This window comes from Danio aesculapii, chromosome 24 (genome assembly GCF_903798145.1).
Source record: "Danio aesculapii chromosome 24, fDanAes4.1, whole genome shotgun sequence".
NCBI classification, from domain to species: Eukaryota; Metazoa; Chordata; class Actinopteri; order Cypriniformes; family Danionidae; genus Danio; species Danio aesculapii.
This window is the reverse complement of record NC_079458.1, coordinates 40037960-40064372: the sequence shown is the minus strand read 5'-3', so window position 1 is coordinate 40064372 and position 26413 is coordinate 40037960. Positions and strand designations below refer to the sequence as shown.

The following is a 26413-nucleotide window of genomic DNA, read 5'->3' as shown; positions in this document are numbered from 1 at the left end:
TGAGAACCTCTGCTCATTCATTCCTTTAGTCTCTTATTTATATGGGGTCACCACAGCGGAATGAACCACCAACTATCCCAACATATGTTTTACACAGCGGATGCCCTTCCAGCTGTAACCCAGTACTGGAAAGCACCCATACACTCTCACATTCACACACACACTACAGCTTATTCAATTCACCTATAGCGCATGTGTTTGGACTGTGGGGTGACATGGAAACTCCCCACAGAAATGCCAACTGGCCCAGCTGGGACTCGAACCAGTGACCATCTGGCAGTGAGGCGACAGTGCTAACTGAATAATAATCCTAATCAATATTAAAAAGATTTCTGTGGGTCAAGCAGGGATGGGAACAGTTATTGGCTCCATCTTTTGGTGAAAATAAAGATTGCAACCTTCAGAAAATTAGTGATGGTTGAACCTAACACCCCCAATAGCATCTGGATGCAGCCTTAATGATGCAGGCTGAGATTGCATATCTCTGAGATGCAATGTCAGTCACAATGCACTCAGTGGAGCTAGTGACATCACTGTTAGGTGTGCGCATTAACAACCATGGCATGCAGCTCAGATTGCAGCTGCACTACGTCTGCATCCAGACCTCTCAAAACCCCTGGAGTTTTTTTTAATTTAGTTTTCTGTTTCACTCAGTGTAACCAGTTAAACATCCAACTTGCATTTTAATATTATCACAGCCAATATACTGAAATCCTTCTCAATTATTAAATCTATTGGACGCAAAGCCAAGCAACTACTGTAGCTAAAGGCATGCTAACATCAACATAACGTCAACATGCTACTTAAACAGATGTAGGACAAAAATAACGCATTAAAACATGTTAGAAATCACTAGTAACCTGCTAACAAAAGGCTAACATGCGAATACAAAATCAGTGCTGACATACTGAAGCACGTGCTAAAATGTGCTAATTCATGTTTGCGAAATGTTAAACATGATTAAAACTGATGGCTGTGTTAATATAGGCTACTGTAGGCACATGTTAGCATGATATTAAAACATAAACATGTTAGCAATATGTTAATCCATGTTGGTACACACAGTAAACATGCTAACAATGTATTACCTAGAAACGCAAGCAACTTGTTTAACTAGGTTTAACTATGTTAGCAACATGATCATTTTTGCTAGCATAGTGATAAATATGCTATTAGCACAGTAAAATGTTAGTTAGATATTAAATTGGTGTTCTCTGACTTCTAAATTCAATCCCCAAAGCAAATGTTTTAAACGTTTTAGACCAGCTTCTCATTGGAGGTCATCATCAAACTCAAGTTTATCAGTATTACTTTAATTTAATTTCTCAAATCTGTTTAGAGTTTCAGTTCCTCATATTTTGTCTTTTAAACGGCAACTAATAAACTAGGAACAAGGCAAGCTGACTTTTTGGGTCAAACTGAAAATGTCAAGTTTAATTTCCCTGTATTTTGCAGTGATGCTTTATTGACGTGACCGCAGAGGCACTTCCTGATATTCAACATAACAAGCTGCATTTATGTAATATAACCCTATTACAATGAGTTATAATTGATACTGTAAAGTAGTGCTCACTGAAATGCATTTCAAGTTTAACTCAATTTTACACATTTGACTGAAATTCTATCAGAAGTTCCCTTTCTTTTATTACTTCATGTTTTTTAGATGCTGATGTATGAATTGCTGCTCTTGGTGATCATCACTATAGTTTTATTGAATATATAGTTATTAGTTATATAATCAACTTCAAAACAAACCAAAGAAAAGAAATGGCATGCCACACAATTAATTACATGAGTTGTATTGTAAAACCTACTGCACGGATCTGTCTATCTTGCATATTTGAAAACAAATACAGTACCCTGAAAAAAAGACATCATCAACAGCTTTCTCTCTGATGTATGACATTTCATTGAATATTGATTATGCATCAAGGTTATGAACTGCATTTATTGTTCTGCTTGTAAACAACTTCCCCATTTAATTCAGAAAACATAACAAAAGATATACTGTTTATTGACACTTCATCACCTTCGATTAACCTTCACATAAGAATTTACTGATGGAAACACATAACACATTTGAGGAATTATAGGACTTAATATTACAGCTTTTATTTTAAGCCCTCAAAATAAATTCACAACTTTAATTGACTGATGAGGCACTAATTGAAAAAAGAAAAAGTACCTCATTCAATCGAATAAAGTTGTAAATTTGATACATTTCATTATTTTAAACCTACAAATACTATTAAACATGTTTCTATACCAAACCAAAACATAAACCTACAGCATGAACTGTGCTTTTAAATTTAACCAACACTTTACCCAAACCAAACCACTAAACATGTATCTAAACTTAATCAAACTTCACTGTAAGTTAACCGAAGTGTTTTTACAAATTTAAGTGGACTGTACATAAAACAATTAAGTTGTCCCCCCAAAACACCAATTCATTTAAAATAAGTAGTTTTAACAAGCAACAAAAGACATTTTTCAGTGTTACACATACCAGTATCTAACCTTAATCAGCATATAAAATATACCAATTCCATCAAACATTTCTCTAACTGCAGCCAACTCCTAAACCTACCCAAACCTGTGCCTAACCACCCCAATCTCATTTCTCTAACCGTAACCAACTCTTAAACCTACCCTTACCTCTAAACCTGAGTTTAACCAGGCCAATCTCGTTTCTCTAACTGTAGCCAACTCCTAAACCTACCCAAACCTGTGCCTAACCACCCCAATCTCATTTCTCTAACTGTATTCAACTCTTAAACCTACCCTTACCACTAAACCTGTGCCTAACCTGCCCAATCTCATTTCTCTAACTGTAACCAACTCTTAAACCTACCCAAACCTGTGCCTATAACCACCCCAATCTCATTTCTCTAACTGTAACCAACTCTTAAACCTACCCTTATTTCTAAACCTGAGTCTAACCAGCCCAATCTCATTTCTTTAACTGTAGCCAACTCCTAGACCTACCCAAACCTGTGCCTATAACCACCCCAATCTCATTTCTCTAACTGTGACCAACTCTTAAACCTATCCTTACCTCTAAACCTGTGCCTATAACCACCCCAATCTCATTTCTCTAACTGTGACCAACTCTTAAACCTACCCAAACCTGTGCCTATAACCACCCCAATCTCATTTCTCTAACTGTAGCCAACTCCTAAACCTACCCTTACTACTAAACCTGAGTCTAACCAACCCAATCTCATTTCTCTAACTGTAACCAACTCTTAAACCTACCCAAACCTGTGCCTATAACCACCCCAATCTCATTTCTCTAACTGTAGCCAACTCTTAAACCTACCCTTACCTCTAAACCTGTGCCTATAACCACCCCAATCTCATTTCTCTAACTGTGACCAACTCTTAAACCTACCCTTACCTCTAAACCTGTGCCTATAACCACCCCAATCTCATTTCTCTAACTGTAACCAACTCTTAAACCTACCCAAACCTGTGCCTATAACCAGCCCAATCTCATTTCTCTAACTGTAACCAACTCTTAAACCTACCCTTACCTCTAAATCTGTGCCTATAACCACCCCAATCTCATTTCTCTAACTGTAACCAACTCTTAAACCTACCCTTACCTCTAAACCTGTGCCTATAACCACCCCAATCTCATTTCTCTAACTGTAACCAACTCTTAAACCTACCCTTACCTCTAAACCTGTGCCTATAACCAGCCCAATCTCATTTCTCTAACTGTAACCAACTCTTAAACCTACCCAAACCTGTGCCTATAACCAGCCCAATCTCATTTCTCTAACTGTAACCAACTCTTAAACCTACCCTTACCTCTAAACCTGTGCCTATAACCAGCCCAATCTCATTTCTCTAACTGTAACCAACTCTTAAACCTATCCTTACCTCTATACCTGTGCCTATAACCAGCCCAATCTCATTTCTCTAACTGTAACCAACTCTTAAACCTATCCTTACCTCTAAACCTGTGCCTACCGCAAATTTCTGTAATTCCACCCCAGCGGAAATAAACAGAAAAATTACAGATCTTTTTTTCAGTGCAGGATTAGGAAACATGTTGCAGAAATATATTTGTAAAGCTTTTCATATGTAGGGAATTATGCCCAGCGGAAATATTTACATAATAATACTTACAATTTTATATAATGCAAAGTCTTTGCAGTCTTAAATTTGTGGAAACTACACAATTTATCGGTCAAAATTATGGGGGAAAAAATTATTTTACACCACAAAATCCTCAAAGAATAAAGATCCAGGAATTCCAGGAGGTAATTTAGTAAATTTTCTCATGCAAATATATCAAATTATAATGTTTAAGTAGTAATGTGCATTTGTAAAGAGCTTAATTAGAATTTTTTTTACTTAAAAACTTTTAAAAGGGAAATTTGAAAGGGAAATATACTAAATATACAGCTTCAAGCTTTTAAACTGGTTATCATTTGGATCATTTTGTTGTCTGACGCATGGTCATATTAATTTTTATTCTTTAATATAATAATTTAAAGCACATTTTTATGCCTCATTTGATCTTAAATGCATTGAGCATATATCTCGTCATTGCTGGGACTGTTCAATTCACTTCATATCTTTTCCTAATTAGGGGTTGTTATCAGATATGAATGTTATACACACATCTATCAATGGGCTGTGGTCATCAGGAATCAGAGGGTCACAGATCTGTATGTCAGAATGACCTGATCTCGGGATGCTCTTGGTTCACGAAGGTCTTTGTTTTTCCAGTAAAAGAGGAAGTCCTGAGCCTTTATTAATCAGCATGAAGCTCCTGATGAGCACATCTGCCTGGAGCTTCCTCAGCAGACCATCTACTCTAACACACAGACCGTGAGTTCAGCACTTTTAATGACTCTTTCTTCAACTTAAACTTTCTCCGCTTGTCTTTCAGATGTTAATACTTTAATACTTTTCTCTGATATTCCATGCAGTGAAGTGTAAGAGTTACACTTATTTTGATGGTCCTCTTTATGTTTTCTTGAATACAAAAAAGCAATTACTTTACTTACATTATTAATAAACAATATATAATAAACTCCTAATTTGCTGTTTATTAATCGTTAATAAGGTTTAGGAATTGGGTATGATTAGGGATGTAGAATGAGCTGAATATGCACTTTATGAGTACTAATAAACAGCCAATTTCTTAATTATAAGCAGGTAATAAGCGACAAGTTGCTTTTGAGAATTGGTACTTAATCTAATGTGCTATCAACACTTAATGCTTGTTCAAATTACTTATTTAAAATCAACTCAATTGTTTTATGTTCAATCCATTTAGATTGGTAAAAACAATGAAGTTAACTTAGTTGATTTGTGTTGGGAAACATAAATGAATTGTGTGGAACCCAGCATTTTTCTACAGTGAAAAAATGCAAAAACATAAGCACTGTAAAAATATGTATTAATTAACAGAGTTAAGGTCACAAATATTAGCCCCCCTGAATTATAAGCCCCCTGTTTATTATTTTCCCCCAATTTCTGTTTAATGAAGAGATTTTTTTCAACACATTTCTAATCATAATAGCTTTAATAACTCATCTCTAATAACTGATTTATTTGATCTTTGTCATGATGACAGTAAATAATATTAGACTAGATATTCTTCAAGACACTTCTATACAGCTTAAAATGACATTTAAAGGCTTAACTAGGGTAATTAAGTTAACTAGGCAAGTTTGGGTAATTAGGCAAGTATAGTATATAGTATAATTTGGGTAATTATTGTATAGCGATGGTTTGTTCTGTAGACTATCAAAAAATATATAGCTTAAAGGGGCTAACAATTTTGACCTTAAAATGGATTTAAAGAAATTAAATTCTGATTTTATTCTAGCCGATATAAAACAAATAAGACTTTCTCCAGAAGAAAAAATATTATCAGACGTACTGTGAAAATTTCCTTTATCTGTTAAATTTGGGAAATATTTAAAAAAGAAAATAAATTTCAAAGGGGGGCTAATTATTCTTCTTATATACTGCATATATATATATATATATATATATATATATATATATATATATATATATATATATATATATATATATATATATATATATGAATTGCATAGAAAAATAAGTCTGTATAACAGAAAATGTGCTGGCAGTTTATTACAAGGTTTATATAGAATAATATACAACATCAACGAAGACAATATAGCACTTTAAACCATTAAAAATGTCAACATAGGCTCATTCTGAAAACGTAGCCCTGTATACATTTCTGGAGATCGTGAATTATGTAGCCGGAAGTACGTATGGCTGCATTTTGTCTTTAAAATGAACGCTACGATGCTGTTCCCTTTTGCGCTTACCAGCTGACCGCTTCCCTCCATGAGGACGGCTTTCCCGCTGTTACCAGTTTGTCCAATTAGTTCTCAACAAACAAAAACTGAAGCCAAAAAATAACATAAACAAGTAAATAACAGGGCGAGAATGTGGTAATGTAATGTGGTAATATGAAAACGTGGTAAAAATCAGGCAAGGGTTTTTTTCTGGACTGTTTTTTTAAACTGTCGGTTGGGTTTAGGGAAGTGGGTGATCGGGTCAATCGATGCTTTTGAAAACACTATTGGTTGGGTTTAGGGAAGGAGGAGGTTGGGTCAGTCGATCGGTCGGTCAGTCAGTTGACAGCGGCCTCTGGTGGATTTACATGATTTGCATGAATGACATTCGCGAGATCAATTTGAGATCTGAAAAAGCATACACAGCGCCCTCTGGTGGATTAGCGAAAACAAACACTGCAAAAGAAATGTACCTCCTGGGACGTATTTGGTGCTCTCCAGAAATGTATATAGGGGCACGTTTTCAGAATGGATTGGAAAATATTCTTAAAAGTCACTTCTTCGAACTTTTCAAGGTTAAAAATTGTTGGAGAAAAGATCAAGATCTCTTAATGCAATTCAAAAGCATAAGTAAATGGGGGTAAATGATCAAATAATAACATTAATCACAAAATACAGAAAACTGCTCATTTATTTATTTATATTTTATATATGTATATTTTTTACGGTGTGTACAAGTTACATGTTCTGTACTGGCATATTGGTGTGTTTTTTAATCAGTCTTTAACATTTTTATTCAACAAAGTGATCTTCAAATTCAGAACGGCTCTTTAGATCATTTAAATGTTCTACGTACATGCTGAGGAAAAAAAAACACTGAGAGGTTCTTCAGAGAAATGAAAACAGTTCTTCTAATCTCTGCAAACCCTTGTTTTAAAAGAGCGTGCCGGCCCTAAACTTACCAACGTCAGATAATGTTTAGGACAGGATCTGTTTTTGAGGGTTTGTGTCAGGAAGGTCTCGCTCCTGCTGCATTGCTCGGTTGAGAATGATATTTCATCAGTGCGTTATGATTCTCAGAGTTGCACCGAGAGTTTGCCGTTTCTAAAATAGTCTAACACCGTATTGCATCAGTATCGTCCCACGGGGGAAGACAAAAAGAAATAAAGTCTTGTTCATTCAACACATACGTAGACGCATGTACACAGCTGCTGTCTGTGCTTTCCTGCTGGAATTAGACATGTACACTATAAAAATATCTGTTAATTAATGGCTTTATGTGATTAATGTTTTTATTTGATATTTTCCCCCATTTATTTATGCTTTTGAATTGCATTAAGAGATCTTGATCTTTTTTCCAACAATTTTTAACCTTGAAAAGTTCGAAGAAGTGACTTTTAAGAATATTTTCCAATCCATTCTGAAAACGCACCCCTATATACATTTCTGGAGAGCACCAAATACGTCCCAGGAGGTACATTTCTTTTGCAGTGTTTTCGCTAATCCACCAGAGGGCGCTGTGTATGCTTTTTCAGATCTCAAATTTATCTCGCGAATGTCATTCACGCAATTCATGTAAATCCACCAGAGGCCACTGTCTACTGACTGACCGACCGATCGACTGACCCACCCTCCTCCTTCCCTAAACCCAACCAATAGTGTTTTCAAAAGCATCGATTGACCCGATCACCCACTTCTCTAAACCCAACCGACAGTTTAAAAAAGCTGTCCAGAAAAAAACCCTCACCTGATTTTTTACCACGTTTTCAGATATTACCACATTCTCGCCCTGTTATTTACTTGTTTATGTTATTTTTTGGCTTTTCTGAACATTTTTAATAGTTTAAAGTGATATATCATCTGGGTTGGTGTTGTATATTACACTACAAAAACCTTGTATTAAAATGCCAGTCCATTTTCTGTTATTTTACAGACTCATTTCTCTGTGTGTTCTGTCTTTTATATATAATTATATATTTCAAACTACTAAAATGTCAATAAAAGTCACATTTTCAACATCAAAAGTTGACAGAGCAGAGATTAAAGTCCCATATTCATAGCTATAAATATATATATATATATATATATATATATATATATATATATATATATATATATATATATATATATATATATATATATATATATATATAAATACAGTGTAGGATTAGGGATGTAGAGTAAGATCATGCAGAATATTTGCTTTTAAGCACTAATAAACATTCAATATCTTAATGATAAGCAGGTAATAAGCGACTAGTTAATAGTGTGAATTGATACTTAAACTTATGTGTTTCTAATACTATTACAGTGTATGTAAAGTGTTTTTAAGTCTAACATTAATATGTTCTGTCCTCAAGGTTTTCGTGAAGATCTTGTGAACATCATGGCTCTTCCATCCCACCTGCCCTGGCCCTGGGGATCCCAGCGTGCCCGTATTGCTTTTGCCTTCTCAAACGCACTGGAGGTTTCCCCACCCGAGTGTGAACCTTTACCTGGTGTGACGCCAAGAGGACAGAGTAAAGTTCTATTTCTATTCCTTTTAACTCATAAAATAAAATGTGTGCTGGATGCTAACATTTAGTCAAGGTTTTTTTTCCATATTGTGATGCAGTTCCTAGAGAAACGAAATACTAAATGACAAAACAAAGAGCGTGGCTTGTTTTTCTACTGCGAGCTGATTGGATATAGTAAAGTAGCATTTCATTTAGAAAGATGGGGAAAAGGGTTTGGAGAGAGTTAACAGACTCCTCCTCCTCACCATTTCTGTTTGTTGTCAAAACTGACAGCTGGAGGGGCGTGGTTAAGTATGTAAGCCACACCCAATACCTCACACAGACCTAATCTGAGCATTAAACTGAAAACAAACCTTCATAGTCGATGGCTCCAGATTTAAGCTGACTTTACAGTCGATGGCTACTTTTAAATATCTTCTTTTATGTTCAACAAAAAAGAAAGGAAATATCTGAAACCGTTTGAGGTAGAGTAAATAGTGTGCATATCTTCATTTTTTGGGGTGACCTGTGCCTTTAAATCACTGTCAAATCCCAAAACTGTCCAACAGTCCAACTCGGATAAGATGTTTTAAAAATTGGTGAGCCACTGATTATTTTAGGCATGTCTGCTCCTGATTCAAAATGGTGGACAAAGCTAAAATAAATGCCCAAATGCTCATTGGAAATACATGTTTGAGCCTACAATATTGTGAAATCACAAATATATACTTCAACACATTATTCTAAAGGAGGAAAACACGAATTACTTCCAAATACTTCAAATATAGCCTACGTTAGTAAATGCAAGGCTATTAATGAAATCCAGGCATAACACTGTATGACAAGGTTTCAGATGACTGTTTTATAGCCTACAGCTAATCAATCTGTCAGGTTCTGGAGTGCTAAATAACATTATAAATGATAAATAAATGATCGTAAAACAAATACACTTATTGAGATGGTATATAACTATATAATTTCACTCACCTGGGAAATAAAGGCCACTTGAATGGTTTGTGATCCCAATTAAGTGCACACAGCATGCCATTTTATCTGATAACTGTAGGAAATTGTTCCAAAATGGAACTGACTGTGTAAAGCCACAGAAAACAAAACAAAAGTTCGATGTACATGCCAGGCTCAGCGGCTAATCAGCCAGAGCTGAGGTGACATGACAGTGACTGGTGAGACTTAGCTGTCACTCAAGTGGCCACGCCCTTAATTATGCAGACTTAATATAACTTAATATAAACGAAATGGATGAGTTATAAAAAATTCACCCCCTCACAGTTGCCATGAAGTGTAATATTAGCTATATACATCAAAATCGTGTTTGTTCCAGGTTGTAAACACTTTTTTTCAACCATTTTAATGTTGGAGTCAATAGAAATTTGCTCTATTATAGAGCCATGCCTAGGGGAATTTCGATGAATTGCAGTTTCAGTTACTTCTGCATTAGCTTCACGAGGAAGTGTGGGATGTTGCCGCTTGGTTTGACAGCAGTTTCTAGGTAAACGAACACTAGACGTCAGTATGATGCCAAAAACTTTGTTTTTTAATCACATAATGATACTTACAATAAAATGAAATTAATCTTCATTTTAACAGTGCTTTTACAATGTAGATTGTGTCAAAGCAGCTTAACATAAAAGGTCTAGTAAATTGAAACTGCATCCATTTTTTTTACAGTGATATATGATCTAATAATAAAGGATTATTTTCATGCATCATGCTCTGTGTATGTGTGTTCGTGTCTGTAAAAGTGGCGCGTCATTAATATTCATAACACAAACCATATATGGTCAATCATGGATTCTTCTTCTCCTCCTTCTGATTATAGGAGTATTTTATGAAGCAATAACTGAGCTTATTAAACCATTTCTGGAGATTTTATGAACTTACCAAAGCCAAAAACCTACTGTACTATGTGGACATCAGAGAACAATTTAACTTATTAAACTAATGCAGTACATGGCACCTTTAATGGTGTCTATGATATGTAATAAATATGTTTGTGACACCTATGTATCTCCATCCAAGCTATATCAAACTTTATGGGGTGACTCATCAAATGGTAATAATAAATGTTTACGAAGCGCTGTAATACTTTCGAAAATCACAATCGCAATATATATATATATATATCCATGCCTAATATCCAATGGCCAGAAAGTGATTAATTATTTGTAAATTGTTACAATTTTGGTATTTGTGATGCAGCAGGTCCAGAGACTGTTGTGTACACTATGATTTTATAAAAAAAAAGGTGTAAATGTGTGATAGGACTGAAAAGTGGCCATAAACAAATATTTTCTCAATTCAAATAAGTAGCGGTTTGGACCCGGAAACAATATTCTGTACGTCACGACTTAACAAGCGGATATGAAAAACTTTACTATCACGGTCAGTTTGCTTGGTAGCTCACCTTGTGCGGTGTTGTACTTGTGCTGCAGAGTGCTCGGATTCAAGTCTGGTAAAGTGCAGATGCACAAAAGAGGTAAAAGCAATGTAAAATCAAGGTAAAACTGTGTGGCTGCAGTGCACTTTTCTCCTTCGCCTGCTTTTTAAAACACAGTTGATTGGGTTTAGGTCAGTGGTTCGATGATCAAGGTGAGCTGTACAACAAGCTCCACCTTCTCTTTGAAGTGTACAAGTGGAACAAGTATTTAAAACATATCATAAGCACCATAAGTAACGTATTTCAGATTCTCAAAAATGTACAGCGCCCTCTAGTGGATTTGCCATCTGAAATGTGAAATGAAATGAACACGGAGCAACGTATTTTATGTTCCACAAAAAATGTGGTCCGAGGTACGCATTTCCAATAAGACTGGACTAGTTTTAGTATATACAATTGAAGTCAGAATTATTAGCCCCCCTGTATAATTTTCCCCCAATTTCTGTTTAACGGAAAAAAGACTTTACTTCAACACATTTCTAATCATACTAGTTTTAATGACTCATTTCTAATAACTGATTTATTTTATCTTTGCCATGATGACAGTAAATAATATTTGATGATGTTTTTCAACATACTAGCATTCAGCTAGTGACATATAAAGACTAGAACTGGGTTAATTAGGTTAATTAGGGTAAAATTAAGGTAATTAGGCAAGTCTTTGTATAACAGTGGTTTCTTCTGTAGACAATCCAAAACAAATATTGCTTAGGGTATAACATAAAATAGCTTTTAAAAAATTACGAACTGCTTTTATTCTAGCCAAAATAAAACAAATAAGACTTTCTCTAGAAGAAAAAATATCATAGGAAATACTGTAAAAAATTCCTGAATCTGTTAAGCATCATTTGGGAAATAATTGACAAGAAAAAAAAAACTCACAGGCGGGCGAATCATTTTGATTTCAACTGTATTGTTCTGAATTGTTAGTTCTGACAAATTCAAAGTGTGGTATTCGTTTGTCTATTTTTCCAGTGCCACAAACTCTCTCGGTACAGAGTCTTGATATGCACATAACAGACAACAAGCGTGCCCACAACACCAGCATGTACAAGAACTCCAGCCTAATTGTGCGCAGGAATAAAGAATTCCTCATCGACATCGTGTTTGACCGACCCTTCAATGAGACGCAGGACACCGTGCAACTGGAGTTCATGATTGGTGAGCAGGTCTTTCATCATTTAAATACACAGCTTTGCACAAGGATGCCCTCAAGAACCTGTTTTGGCATCACATTTTGGCAATCATAAGTCTACATATGACTATTTCCATGTACTGAATTCTTATTATGCAGCTATGCCAAGGTGTGTCCATATGTCATGATAATTTCATGAAATTTTGATTTAGCACATATCATTTAGAGATTTTGATCTTTATCCTAGACCACTTGCTCAAGGAAGATGCTAGTTTTCCCACACTATGGTACTATAATAGGAAAGACTACACTGTAAAACCCAATAAGTTAAGGTAACTCAAACCATTTGAGGAAACCGATCGCAACAAACTATATAAGATCAAAATTTGATCCTAATGAGTACTGTGAACTTAATCCATTTGAGTAAACGAAGCAATTTGAGCAAAGTTAAACCCAATAAATAAAGAGAATTCAAACCAACAGAGTACTGTAAAACCCAATGAGTTAAGGCAACTCCAACCATTTGAGGAAACCGATTGCAACAAACCATTTAAGTTCAAAAACTAATCCTAATGAGTACTGTGAACTTAATCAATTGAGTAAACAAAGCAATTTGAGCACAGTAAAACCCAATAAATAAAGAGAACTCAAACCAACTGAGTACTGTAAACCCCAATAAGTCAAGGCAACTCAAATCATCTGAGGAAACCGATTGAGACAAACCATTTGAGTTAAAAAACTAATCTACATGAGTACTGTGAACTTACTCCATTTAAGTTGAAGTAATGAGGTATTAAATTAACTCTTCAACACTAAGTTCAAAACTCTTTTCAAATAAGTAGAATTAACCTTCAGTCAATTTTGAGTTAACAACACTCAATTCATTTTATAACGTTGAGTGTTTTACAGTGTAGAGCGATATCAAAGAGTGCTTCCTACAGAGATTGTTCATTAACTGACATTTTGTCATTGTTAATTTGTATGTTGTTTCAATCCTATGCCTAAATGTCTTCTTCGGAGAATAGAAATATATTTGAAGACTAAAAATAAACTGCTGACTGTTGGGTATTGTTCATATAGGACAAAATCACTAAGTATAATACGAGTTTGGAAAATGATGACAGAATGTTTGTTTTTGGGGTAACTTTCCTTTTAAATAAAGCGAGTGTGGTGACCTGTTGTTATGTGTCTAGTTAGTACTAAACCTGACAAAAGCTGTGGAGGTGTAGCACAGGAGGAGGAAAATAATGACAACAACAGCAAGAAATGCATAACCTGAATGACTTAGCTAGAAATCGTGAGGCAGAAATAGCCACGCAAAGATGGAATTACATCTGTGATGTTATTAATGCTTGAGAGTAACATGAACTTACTGAGAACAGAGCCACTAATGGACTGGAAATAACTCTCAGACAAACAATGAGAACTGAGAAAACATCTGCCCGTCTTCATTAGAGCAGATGAATATCAAGCGCGGTGCCATTCTGCTGTTAGGTCAGCTGAATAAAGTGATGTTCCCTCGGCTGTCAAAGCACTGTTTAATTCAGTCTCAGTGTCAGCTTCGTGTTAATTATTGCTGCTGCTGTCCAGTGGTAAGAAATTCTCTTGAGGTGTGGGTTCTTGTTAGTGGAGACGATCTGAAAAGAACCGTTTGTTTCTGATGTTGTTGACCTAAACTATTTTTGAACTCAGCTCCCTTAAAGGTGCTGTATGTACGTTTTTGACTCTTTTAAAGCATAATAATACCATAATATGGATATGTCAGATGTGCTTTCCGTGCCGAAACGCTGTCTTTGTTTTGGTCATTTAACCCGCCCACTTCCAGTTTAGCCAATTATATTTAAGCAACCCATTTTAGATTGTTTTAAACTTTTATTTGTTGGGGGGGGGGGGGACACTTGAAGTGATTATTTATTTATTCCTCATAAGTGTCTATATGTCCATTTGTTGCTGTTACTATGTTACTATATTACTTTTTTTGTGTTGCCCTGTTATGAGATGGGAACTCTTGCCTGCAAACCAAATTTACCTTTGAGTATAAATAACCTAACCTAACCTTATCCTGCAGTCAAATCACTTTTGACCACATGCAGTGTAAACTCAGCATTAGAGTTTTACAACTTGTCATTTCTAGGAGGGAAACAATCCTTTTAAAACAATATATATCTGTCCACACAGGCAGTGTACCTGATGAAAACAAGGGCACCTACATCACTGTGTCCTTCGGAAGTATGATGAGTGACGGGAGCTGGAAGGGTCGCCTGTTGGAAACACAAGGCAATACTATCAAAGTGGGAATAACACCCGATGCCCAATGCATCATTGGCCGCTTCTCCACGTTTGCGGTAGTTGTGAGTGAATTAGGAAAAAGGCGCACTGAGAGGAACCCTGCCACAGATTTCTATGTGCTGTTCAATCCTTGGGACCCTTGTGAGTACAAAACTGTGCATCCACTATAGGTGGCAACATTTCATGTTTGTGTATGTTGATAAAGCATTCATCTTGAATTTGTTGCTGTGAAGCGGATCAGGTGTACCTGCCCGATGAAGCTGAAAGACAGGAGTATGTGATGAACGATGTGGGCACCATTTACAATGGAGAATTAAGTGACATGACCTCCCGTTCATGGAACTTTGGCCAGGTTAGCGCTTTCTCAAACAACTGCTCTTCTATATTCAACCTGATACCTTCACTGAAAGGGATAGCTCACCCTAAAGTGAAGGTTTCCTCACCATTTCCTCTCCCTTAGGAGTTTCCTCTATTGTTTTGTTGAACATAAAAGAAGATGTTTTAAAGAATGTTGGAAACCTGTAACCACTGACTTCCAAAACAAATACTATAAGTCATCAATGGTTACCGGTTTTCAACATTTTTCAAAATAACTTCGGTAGCACTTTATTTTGATGGTCCATTTGAGTATTAGTAGACTGTCTGCTTAATATCTGCTGATACCGCTCCTTCAACAGACATTTAACTGACTATAATAAACTTTGTAAGTACAACTTACACCAACGCAAACCCCAACCTAACATTCGACTTATAATCTAATGAGAATTAGTTGGCATGTAGGTGCAATGTAACTTAAACTCGACAAACGGACCACCAAAATAAAGTGACCAAAGAATTATTACTTTCGCTTCTTCTCTGCAGTTTGAAGAGGGGGTTCTGGATGCCTGTCTTTTCGTAATGGATGCTGGGAAAGTGCCACTAATGTATCGTGGGAATGCCACTGAAGTAGCTCGGCAAGCATCAGCTCTGGTATGATTTGAAAGCAGCCCTTGATAGCAGTCTTAAAGTCTTATAAGTGTCTTAAAGTACAGTTGAAGTCAGAATTATTAGCATTTCTAAACATAATAGTTTTAATAACTCATCTCTAATAACTGATTTATTTTCTCTTTGCCATGATGACAGTAAATAATATTAGACTAGATATTCTTCAAGACACTTCTATACAGCTTAAAGTGACATTTAAAGGCTTAACTAGGGTAATTAGGTTAACTAGACAGATTAGGGTAAGAAGGCAAGTTATTGTATAGCGATGGTTTGTTCTGTATCGAAAAAAAATTGCTTAAAGGGACTAATAATATTAACCTTAAAATGGTTCATAAAAAAATAAAAACTGCTTTTATTCTAGCCAAAATAAAACAAATAAGACTTTCTCCAGAAGAAAAAATATTATCAGACATACTGTGAAAATTTCCTTGCTCTGTTAAACATAATTTGGGAAATATTTACAACAATTCAAAGGGGGGCTAATAATTCTGACTTCAACTGTATATAAATACACATGGCATGTACATTCAGACATTTTGGGGGTGTAATTTCAGATGAATTCCATAGATGACGATGGTGTCCTGGCTGGAAACTGGAGTGGTGATTACTCCAGTGGCACAGCACCCACCGCCTGGACTGGAAGTCCTGAAATCCTGCTCAAATATGCCAGTCAGGGGGGTACGCCTGTGTGTTTTGCTCAGTGCTGGGTGTTTGCAGGCACGCTCAACACTTGTGAGTATGAAAACAGTGCATTCTTTGAATGCTTATCTTATTTGGACCCTTTCAAAATGATTTACCCATGACCTTGTGATGGTCACATCTAGTTTTCCGCGCCCTCGGGATGCCTTCACGGGTCATCACCAACTACTGCTCTGCTCACGACAATGGAGGGAACATAAAGGCAAACATTATGCTGAATCCAGATGGGAGTGTGAACAGAAAAAAGACAAGAGATTCAATCTGGTGAGACATGCAATGCATATATAATCTGATACAGTAGGCCATGATGGTTAAAGGTTCAGTAGGTGATCTGCCTAAATGCTAACCGGATAGCATTACATGTTTGAAGCACAATCCCTGCCGTCCAAAGCCACGCCTCCTAAAATCGCGAACATGTACATTAAAGATGCCAGAGACCCACTAAATCATGTCATTTGCCACTTAGAAAACTTTATAATGCTACAATTCTGAACAGAAAACTGTATTATATCAGCACGTTTTCAGTTGTGTAGCAGCAGAGCTTGTCATGATGTCCAATATTTCATGCATGCAATGATCGTTGGTCTCACTCTCTCATGCACCTAAAGTGACCACTGTAAGCTTGGTGGCGTGCAGGAATTACACTTATTACTAAACCATACTTGCATGCTATTTCAGAGTGAATATTCAGAGTAGTGGTAAACAATATAGTGAGCGCAGCACAGGCTGTGATTGTTCAATAATGACCCAATGTGAATATAAAAGCAACTTCAGCTCAGTAACGCAGGCAAGGTGGAATAGCAGCTATTTACTGATGTTTTGTTGTTGAACTAATTATAAATCTACATTATCGATGCTGTAAAGGCCCTTATGAAACTGAAAATTGTCACATCAATCTTTCACCAGGAGATTTCAGTGGCGATTTCAGTTATTAGAAATGAGTTATTAAAACTATTATGTTTAGAAATGAACAGAAATTTGGGACAAAAGGCATGACATCTGAGACTTAGACTAGACAGGATGTAAAAATGATCATTGGATTGACATTTTCATTGTTGTTATCATGCAGAGGCAGCATTTCAACTTTCCAACACAGCCAATGATATCCTACTATCTTTCACAGGAACTACCACTGCTGGAATGAGGTGTTCATAAAGAGGTTTGATCTGTCTGACCAATACTCTGGCTGGCAGGTGGCTGACAGCACCCCTCAGGAGACCAGTGATGGTAGGATCCTAGACATTCTCTCTATAGCTGAATATACAAATTTAATAATCATTCACTCTACACTCTCAGGAATAAAGGTACGCGAGCTGTCACTGGGGCAGTACCTTTTCAAAAGATACATATTTGTACCCAAAGGGTCCACAGTGGTACCTCGAAGGTGCATATCAGTGTCCAAATGTACCTAAAAAGTACCTTTGAGGTAGCATTATGGACCCTTTAGGTACAAATATGTACCTTTTAAAAAGGTACTGCCCCAGTGACAGCTCCTGTGCCTTTATTTCTGAGAGTGTAGCTTTTCAAAAGGTCAAATTTGTACATATTGGTACCTCGATAACCTTGGATAAATATATCACGGTTTGACGGTATTGTGATTACTGCTCTAAATTATATTCTTTTTAAATGTCTGGGTAAAAAACAAACAAAAAAAATCCCTTTTGAGCACAATATATTTTATTCTGAGAAACATTTCAAATATTTTGGAGCAGGGGTTTCCAAACTTAGGTGTCCTGCATAGTTTAGCTCAGCTTCTTTCAACACACCTGCTTGGAAGTTTCTAGTATACCCAGAAAGAGCTTGGTTAGCTGGTTCATGTGTGTTTAATTGGGGTTGGAACTAATATATGCAGGACACCGGCCCTCCAGGACTGAGTTTGGGCACCCCCTGAGCTAAACAATTCAAATGAATCATTGACTTCTGCTGTCTTCATTAGCTTCAAAACCACAGAATTCTTTAGAAATTAAAATGACATCTTTGGATATCTTTTCTGCTGGAGATACTGTTGTCCTAAAAAAAATCAAATAAACTATCTTACATATACCTTAGGAATGGTTTAGCAGAAGATTGTGGCGGTTTTAAAACCTTGACTTTTCCAAACCACGATATACCTTGTAAACAGTTTTCGTCCCATGCCTAATATTAGTACCTAACAACTTTAAGAGGAACACTTTTGTACTTTTCATGTACTAATATGCACCCTTGAGGTCCAATATGTACCCTTTTAAGTACAAATTTGTACCTTTTGAAAAGGTAGCACCCCAGTGACAGCTCGCATACCTTTATTTCTGAGAGTGTATGAAGTCTACACACTATGCATGCTCAGGCTGATGGGTCCAACCCTACCACATCATCTACATGGCACAGGTGATTGGTTGCTGTCACATATGCAGCAACATTTAAATAGCGTTGTGCACTTTCGAGAAACTCTGCCGCAGTCTTGGACCATGTTTTCACTAATGAGCGATAAGGTTCTATGATGTTGCATTGTATTGTTTTTCGCGCTAAGCTCTGTTAATGCCTTGGTCTTTGGAAGCATATTTTGCACACACTCATTCTATTCATTCATGCAGAATGTTTTATCCTCCATTCAATGAAGTGGTACAGTTCTGTAATGTTTCTGTATAAATTCTCACGTTAGTTGATTACATGCCATCCCTACGCATCCCTACGCCTTATGTCATCAAGTAGATGCCATACTTGAATTGCCATCTACTTGAGCGGCACTCAAAACACAGCATAGGTCTGTGAAGAGCCACATTTCTCAATAACCCTCAAAAGTCTTAAGGGGACACACACAGTCTTGGTACAGCAGGGTCCCCGGACAAATCTGACTCCCCTTTACGTGCACAAGTATCACGCAGCGCCTGCAGTTAAACTCAGCGGGCTACCGAAACACTTTTAGCGATCATTTTTTTGCATTTGACAGCAAGAACAAATAATGAAGTGTTGTCTGATTGACAAGCAGCACCTGATTATGTTCAAAAGACTTTAAAATGCCAAATGGGGTGAATTTATACCCCGTTCGGAAAGTAAAACAAACTCTAATAGGTAGTTATAGGTTTCGACGTGATCTGGTTTTTGTTGTGGTTCTGTGACTGCTGTTGTTGGTTGCTGTATGGTTAAACATTATGACAGTAAAAGTAACTGGCTTAATTTCAATTTAAATTAATTAAAGGTATATAAAATATAAATCTAATATTTTGGGTATTATTTGCGGGTTTGGCTGGGTTTTGGACAGCTTTTGGGCTGGAAAAAGTCAACTATATCTGGCAACATTGTGACTGGGGCCCTTAGAATCGTCGTAATATTTCCACCGTTAACCCCTGCTATTCACATGAGCTCCGACTTCATGCATTTGCATCACAGTGTGACCTAAAAACGAATCTTTGATAACATTCCTTATAAAAAATGCACCAGTGATACTAAAATACAGCGAGAAATTAAACAAGAAACAAAATATTTTCCTTCTTTCTTTCAGGTCTCTATCGATGTGGCCCGACTTCTGTCACTTCCATCAAAGAGGGAGATCTCAGCTACTCGTTTGATTCAAGATTTGTCTTCGCAGAGGTCAGAAACATGTCAATTCTCAGATTATTTCTCCCTCAAAACTTCGTTAGTTTCAAAGATCTCGAAAACTCAGTCGAAAATTATATTTGAAATGCTCTCCTTTCTCCAGGTGAACAGTGATGTGGTTTTCCATCAGTTTGATAAGTATGGAAACTCAAAGATTGTCCACGTGGACACCACATATGTGGGACAGCTCATTGTCACCAAAAGCGCCAACACTGACGGCTATGATGACATCACTTTAAACTATAAATATCCAAAAGGTAAGATTCATGTCTGAGGCCTCATTTATAGATTTCTGTGTAGAGGCGTCCAACAATACAGCCTTCTTATGATTCAAGATAAAATTCTTATACCACACATATGCAATAACCATGTATGCCCAGGGCCTAATAAAAAAATAATTAAGTGAATAGGAAGCGTTGACTCTGACGCCACGTGTAAATGGGGCATAAGATCAAATCTGTGTGTACATAGTTTGTAAACACAGATGATCCACCCCAATCTCATGAGGAAACTTTATTACAAATTGTCTGAATAATTCATACAACTTAATTCGTATGAAAACGGAGCATCTTTAAAAGGTGGTATGACCCCTAAAGGCTGATTTATAACTCAAGTGCACACTTATGGTCTGGATCAGCCTTTACGTGGTCGCATAGCCCTCACTGACGCGCACCTCTCAAAAAATATAACTACAAATCTCAACGAATTGTAGCGCAAGCTCTGTGATTGGTCGGCTTGGTAGCAATGACAAGCGTGGGCGGTGCTGAGAGTTGCAAGTCCGATGAAGCGAGTGTTTACAAGTGTGGAGTCTGTAAAGGAGCTCCAGATGAAAAGTTTTGTGTTTACCTCATGATTAAAGTTGTTGCATGTCCGCCGGTTCCTGCTTCTGAATGAGCGAGTTTTAGCTACTTGTACATTAATGTAGCGTTCAGAAAAAACAAAACACCCGTGAAGAAACTCGACACAGATCCTACTCAAATGAAGGAATGAGAATACAAATTAGCCACTAAATCAAAGTTATGAATTGCTGTGATATAGCGTTGGATGATTACACACTCCTCATCCATCTTTCAACACTCTTTCCGACTGCAGGCAGTGCTGATGACAAACGTGCCATGCACATGGCCGAGCGGCGGGGCATTCCTAAGAGGAAATACTCGCCTCTCCCTGAAGCAGGAGTGCAAATCGAGATCAAGGCTGAAACTATCAAAATTGGGGACAACTTCACGCTGACGATGAACATAAAGAACCAGACCAGCCAAACCTGCACCGTCAGTCTCACTGTCACTGGCTGCGCGGTGTACTACACAGGTCTCACCAGCTCAACTTTCAAGCTTGAGAACTACAGTCCAACTGTGGACCCCTGGAAAAGTGAGTCCGGCTTTATGTTTATTGGCTGTTTTGCCCCATTGACTTTTATTATAATGCCTTTTTTGATAGCAACCCATGACAGCATTGCTGGTTTTCCCTGTTGAGAAGAGGTACAATTTGCAATGTTTACTGTTGATCATCAGTTTTTTTGCACTGTAACTAATAAATTGACAGTACAAATTACAAGTTTTACCTCTTCCCAACAGGGTAAACCACCAACAATCAAGAATGCATGATTATATGCTGTCATGAGTTGCTATCAATGAAATTGCATTATAATGTAAGTCAATGGGGCAAAAACAGCCCCCAACATAACGAAAGGGTAGTCAATTTGCGCAGAGTGTTTTTATTGTTGAGTTTTTTAAAAATTCCAAAGAATTTTCCCAAAATATGTGTCAAAATAAGATTTGTCAGCAAAAATCCTCCCTATTGCTGAAACACAGAGAAAGTTGTGGTCAAAATAATGATCAAAATCACCCCAGAGTGGATGAAAACATCCCCAAGAGCACATACTGTAAGAGTTAATATTTCTGAATTATTTCCCAGCTACAAGCGTGACGATGCAAGTCCAAGCTGCAGACTACATGTCCTTCCTTGTGGAACAATCCAACCTGCTTTTTGTGGTGCATGGGCATGTTAACGAAACTGGCAAGTCCCTTTCAGCAATGAGAGTTATCAATCTCCGTCCTCCTGAACTCAAGATGCAGGTACTGTGTATATGCTCACATAAACGATCACAGAACGCATGCGATAGATGTGATATTTCATGTTAGTCGTTGTAATGTTTGACCCACAGGTGACTGGAGTGCCCCAGGTTGGCAGGGATCTCATGGTCACCGTGTCATTCCAAAATCCCTATAACATCACGCTGAAAAATGTTCAGCTTCGTCTTGATGGAGCTGGTCTTACAACAACCAAAGTCAAATCATATGAGTAAGTTTGAATGAACTGCAATGCATTTTTTTAAGCAAACAAGTTTAATAGACAGGGGACACGGTGGCTCAGTGGTTAGCGCTGTCACCTCACAGCAAGAAGGTCGCTGGTTCGAGCCCCGGCTGGGTCAGTTGGCATTTCTGTGTGGAGTTTGCATGTTCTCCCCGTGTTAGTGTGGGTTCCCTCCGGGTGCTCCGGTTTCCCCCACAGTCCAAACTCATGTGCTATAGGAAAAGTGAATAAAGTAAATTGGCCGTGGTGTGTGTGTGTGTGTGTGTAAATGAGTGTGTATGGGTGTTTCCAAGTACTGGGTTGCAGCTGGAAGGGCATCCGCTGTGTAAAACATATGCTAGATAAGTTATCGGTTCATGCCACGGTGAATACAGGGACTAAACCAAAAAAAAATTAATGAATGAAGTTCAATAGGTAACTAAACAAAACAAAACACAGTATTATAATGAACAAACAGCGCTGATGTTCACCGAGTCATTTGTAAAAATAAATAGTGCATATTTCTGACACTGGACCACAAAAGATTCACAGTTTTTTTTTTGGGAAAAGCCAACAATAATTGGATAATTGGATTGGGTCAACATTTATTTTATGCCCTAAATCGTTAGAAGTAAAGATCATGTTCCTCAAAGACATTCCTATGATAGTAAATATATCAAAACTTAATAATAATAATAATAATAAATTTTATTTATAATGCACTTTTCTAAAAACAACAGAGAAATCAAACATGTAATAAAATACAAGTATCCACAGAAAATTCTAAAATATGACTTACTTACTTAAACTTATTGTCTGATTATTAATATGCATTGCTAAAAACTTAATTTGGACAACGTTAAAGGCATTTTCCCCTCAATATTGAGATTTTTTGAATCCTCAGATTCCAGACTATTGTGCAATCCAAACAAACCATACATCAGTGTATTTATTCAGCTATTTTCAGCTTTCAAATACAGCACACACACACACACACACACACACACACACACACACACACACACACACATATATATATATATATATATATATATATATATATATATATATATATATATATATATATATACATATATATACATATATATATATATACATATATATACATATATATACATATATATATATATATATATATATATATATATATATATATATATATATATATATATATATATATCAATTATAATTGACATTTATGACATGTTTTGTGGTCCAGGCTCAGATTTAGCATGTTTCTTAAAGGATCTTATTTCTTTTGGTTTCACAGCTTTATATCAGCACTGGTGGGAGGAGTGCCTTAGTGTCCAATCAGTGACAATATACAGCCATATCGAACTGCTACGAGTGTGATATTGCGCTTATACCACAGTTTGACCACATAATCATGTGCATAAAAAAGAAAATCAAAGACGGAGAGTCTCAAAATCCTTTTGTATGAGGAGCTACTTTCTTCCACTGTTCATTCACATCTGCAGCTGACGTCAGAACAGCAGAAACCATTGCTACTTCACCAACATCACTTTAGAGCTAGTATTTGAATGATTCTCCTGCGTAATGTCTAAAATGATGACAAAACAGCTGATTTTGCTCACATTTTAAGATTATAAGGCTGAACAGCATGAAATGCCATCAGTCTACAGAGATTTCCCAGTATTTTCTGTTGCAATCGGGAGATCACAATAATTAACCCTGAAAAAGCCAAAGCAGCACAATCCCTACCAGATTACTGTAGTGCTAAACACATGAGGGCATTTTTTCTTTCCTTCTTTCTTTTTACTGAAATAGTCTGCAGTAACGAAAACAGGAGACTCATTAGAAACAAACAGATGACCAACAATAAAGTAACTCAGGCTTATACGAAGAGTGGCCAACACGAAATACAAACATTCCTGATATGCGAGTGCCATCTGACACTCAATACACTACAATTACTATGGTATAAATACAGAACTACAACACACAAAAGAGAGAGATCAACTTAGAAAGTCACCTGTTTTATAATAATGTGATCAGCTGTAGTTTAAAATATCCAGATCTTTTCTCCTCTAAGGGCTTATTATGCAGTCTCTGCCGCCATCTTGTGGATGGACAACGTCAACCATTTTTGCTCTGCTCAGTGACATGCTGATAGATGCCAATGCGCTGAAATCTATCTATCTATCTATCTATCTATCTATCTATCTATCTATCTATCTATCTATCTATCTATCTATCTATCTATCTATCTATCTATCTATCTATCTATCTATCTATCTATCTATCTATCTATCTATCTGTCTGTCTGTCTGTCTGTCTGTCTGTCTGTCTGTCTATCTATCTATCTATCTATATTCATACTATATCCATTTTCTACTTACAGCACTGTTGCACCTGGTGGCTCAGTGAAATATAAAGACACCATCACCCCTTCTTCTCCAGGGAAGAAGGTGCTGATAGGCTGTCTGGACTGCATCCCACTGAGTCAGATCACCAATCAGCTGGAAATCAACGTGCTTAACTGATTCCCACAAGAGAACCGGAGAGAAAAGATAGAGCAGAAAGAGAGGAAGGACCGAAAGGGCTTTCAGTACCATTTATTGTGTTGCTTTGCTTTCTTAACCAATTCTGTTGAAGCCAATGTTCATGTTTTTACTTGAATAACTATACCTGCTAACTCTGGACTGTTAAAAATAGATTGTTTCAAAATTTCCATTGGACCTGTTCAATTTAAAGACTTAAACATGTCTGAAACATTTAGTCAAGAGTATTAAAGGGCACCTATTATACAAAAATCACTTTTTTAAGGGGTTTAAACGCAGTAGTGTGGCAACAGTTGATGAATATAACCAGCTTCTAATGATAAATATGTATCAATTGTATTTTTTATAATCAGATTGATGAAAGCAGATACACTTTGATAGACATTTTACATTGTACGTGTCATCAGAGAAGGAAAGCCCCGCCCATTATCTTCCACATTAGCTTAGTAAGTCAGTGTTGTTTTTGAATCTGCCAATATGCTGACACACAGGCATTTGTAGCTCCGCCCTCTTTTGAAAAGAGCACAATCTTATTTGAATTTAAAGCGACAGTCACCAAAAAGCCACAATTAGGATCAAAGTCTAAAAGGTCAGTTTCAAAGAGTTATAAAATATTATCTGTGTGATATTTTGAGCTCAAACTTCATATATATATATATATATATATATATATATATATATATATATATATATATATATATATATATATATATATACTCTGGGGACATCAGAGACTCATTTTACATCTTGTGAAAAGTGGCATAATACGTCCCCTTTAAGAAATTAGAATAAGTAAATTCTAGGTCTCATTATATGTGTATGCCTATAATGTTCAAACAGGTTTCTTATCTTGTCATATTATTTTTGGAAGCTGCTTAAATCATGAAATGAAGCAAAGAAGCGCAAGTTTAAGAATTTGAGGGGTCCAATTTGGTCATTTCTAATTTTGGGGGTGGGATGGTATCACTATAGCATACAAACAAACAACCAACCAACCAACCAAACAAACAAACAAACAAACAAACAAACACAATTCAAACACATAAATTGGTTCTTATGAGGATGATATGGTCTATAAATACTTTCATGTGATTAACATTTATATCCATTTTCATCCCAACTTACCTGAAGGTCTAAAAATTCTTTAGCAAAGTGTGGAGAAATAAATCATTACTCCTGGTAAAAAAAATTAAAAAAAGAAAGTTGAAAAAAAAGGGAGAGAAGTGTTAGCAGGTATGCCTTTGACATTACTATTTCCATGTGTGTCCAAAACTGCTGTGTGCTCATATGAAAACATAGTCTATCAACAAAAACCGGAAACAGTAATGTGTTAGGAAATGTTTTTTCACACACTCTGGTTTTTAAATGCACAAGCCTAATTTTTCCACTTAAACTAAATGTTAATCAACATTATATGAATTTTTCATTGCATATAATTATATAGTTATTGGATAACTGTACTAACTACTATATGCTGATTTTATCTGCTTTAATGCCATGGAGTGATTTACTAATATACACTAATAATAAACGTTTAGCATGAAACCATTGTCTTTGTTATTTGTTCATCAAATCTCTGTTCAGATTTCAACACCTTACACTCTTGTCATTAATACTTTCAGGTTAAGCTTTAGGCCATG

General features: G+C 36.4%; 1 protein-coding gene across 2 annotated transcripts in view; it reads left to right on the top strand.

Moving 5' to 3' along the window:
• The window catches only part of f13a1a.1 (coagulation factor XIII, A1 polypeptide a, tandem duplicate 1), a 45424-nt gene extending 19621 nt beyond the window's left edge, over positions 1 to 25803 (top strand). Inside the window, exons 1-15 of one of the 2 annotated variants that reach the window (XM_056450780.1) lie at positions 4790 to 4845; positions 8660 to 8818; positions 12228 to 12413; positions 14566 to 14817; positions 14910 to 15028; positions 15538 to 15645; positions 16215 to 16392; positions 16485 to 16623; positions 17483 to 17586; positions 19841 to 19929; positions 20039 to 20192; positions 21028 to 21306; positions 21853 to 22013; positions 22103 to 22239; positions 24614 to 25803. In XM_056450780.1, the coding sequence (XP_056306755.1) occupies positions 8686 to 8818; positions 12228 to 12413; positions 14566 to 14817; positions 14910 to 15028; positions 15538 to 15645; positions 16215 to 16392; positions 16485 to 16623; positions 17483 to 17586; positions 19841 to 19929; positions 20039 to 20192; positions 21028 to 21306; positions 21853 to 22013; positions 22103 to 22239; positions 24614 to 24755 (2181 nt within the window). In that variant the 5' untranslated portion in view covers positions 4790 to 4845; positions 8660 to 8685 and the 3' untranslated portion in view covers positions 24756 to 25803. Of the gene's footprint in view, positions 1 to 4789; positions 4846 to 8659; positions 8819 to 12227; positions 12414 to 14565; positions 14818 to 14909; positions 15029 to 15537; positions 15646 to 16214; positions 16393 to 16484; positions 16624 to 17482; positions 17587 to 19840; positions 19930 to 20038; positions 20193 to 21027; positions 21307 to 21852; positions 22014 to 22102; positions 22240 to 24613 lie in introns of those variants that run through there. The other variant, XM_056450782.1, reaches the window with a different exon arrangement.
• Positions 25804 to 26413: the final 610 nt, after the last annotated feature.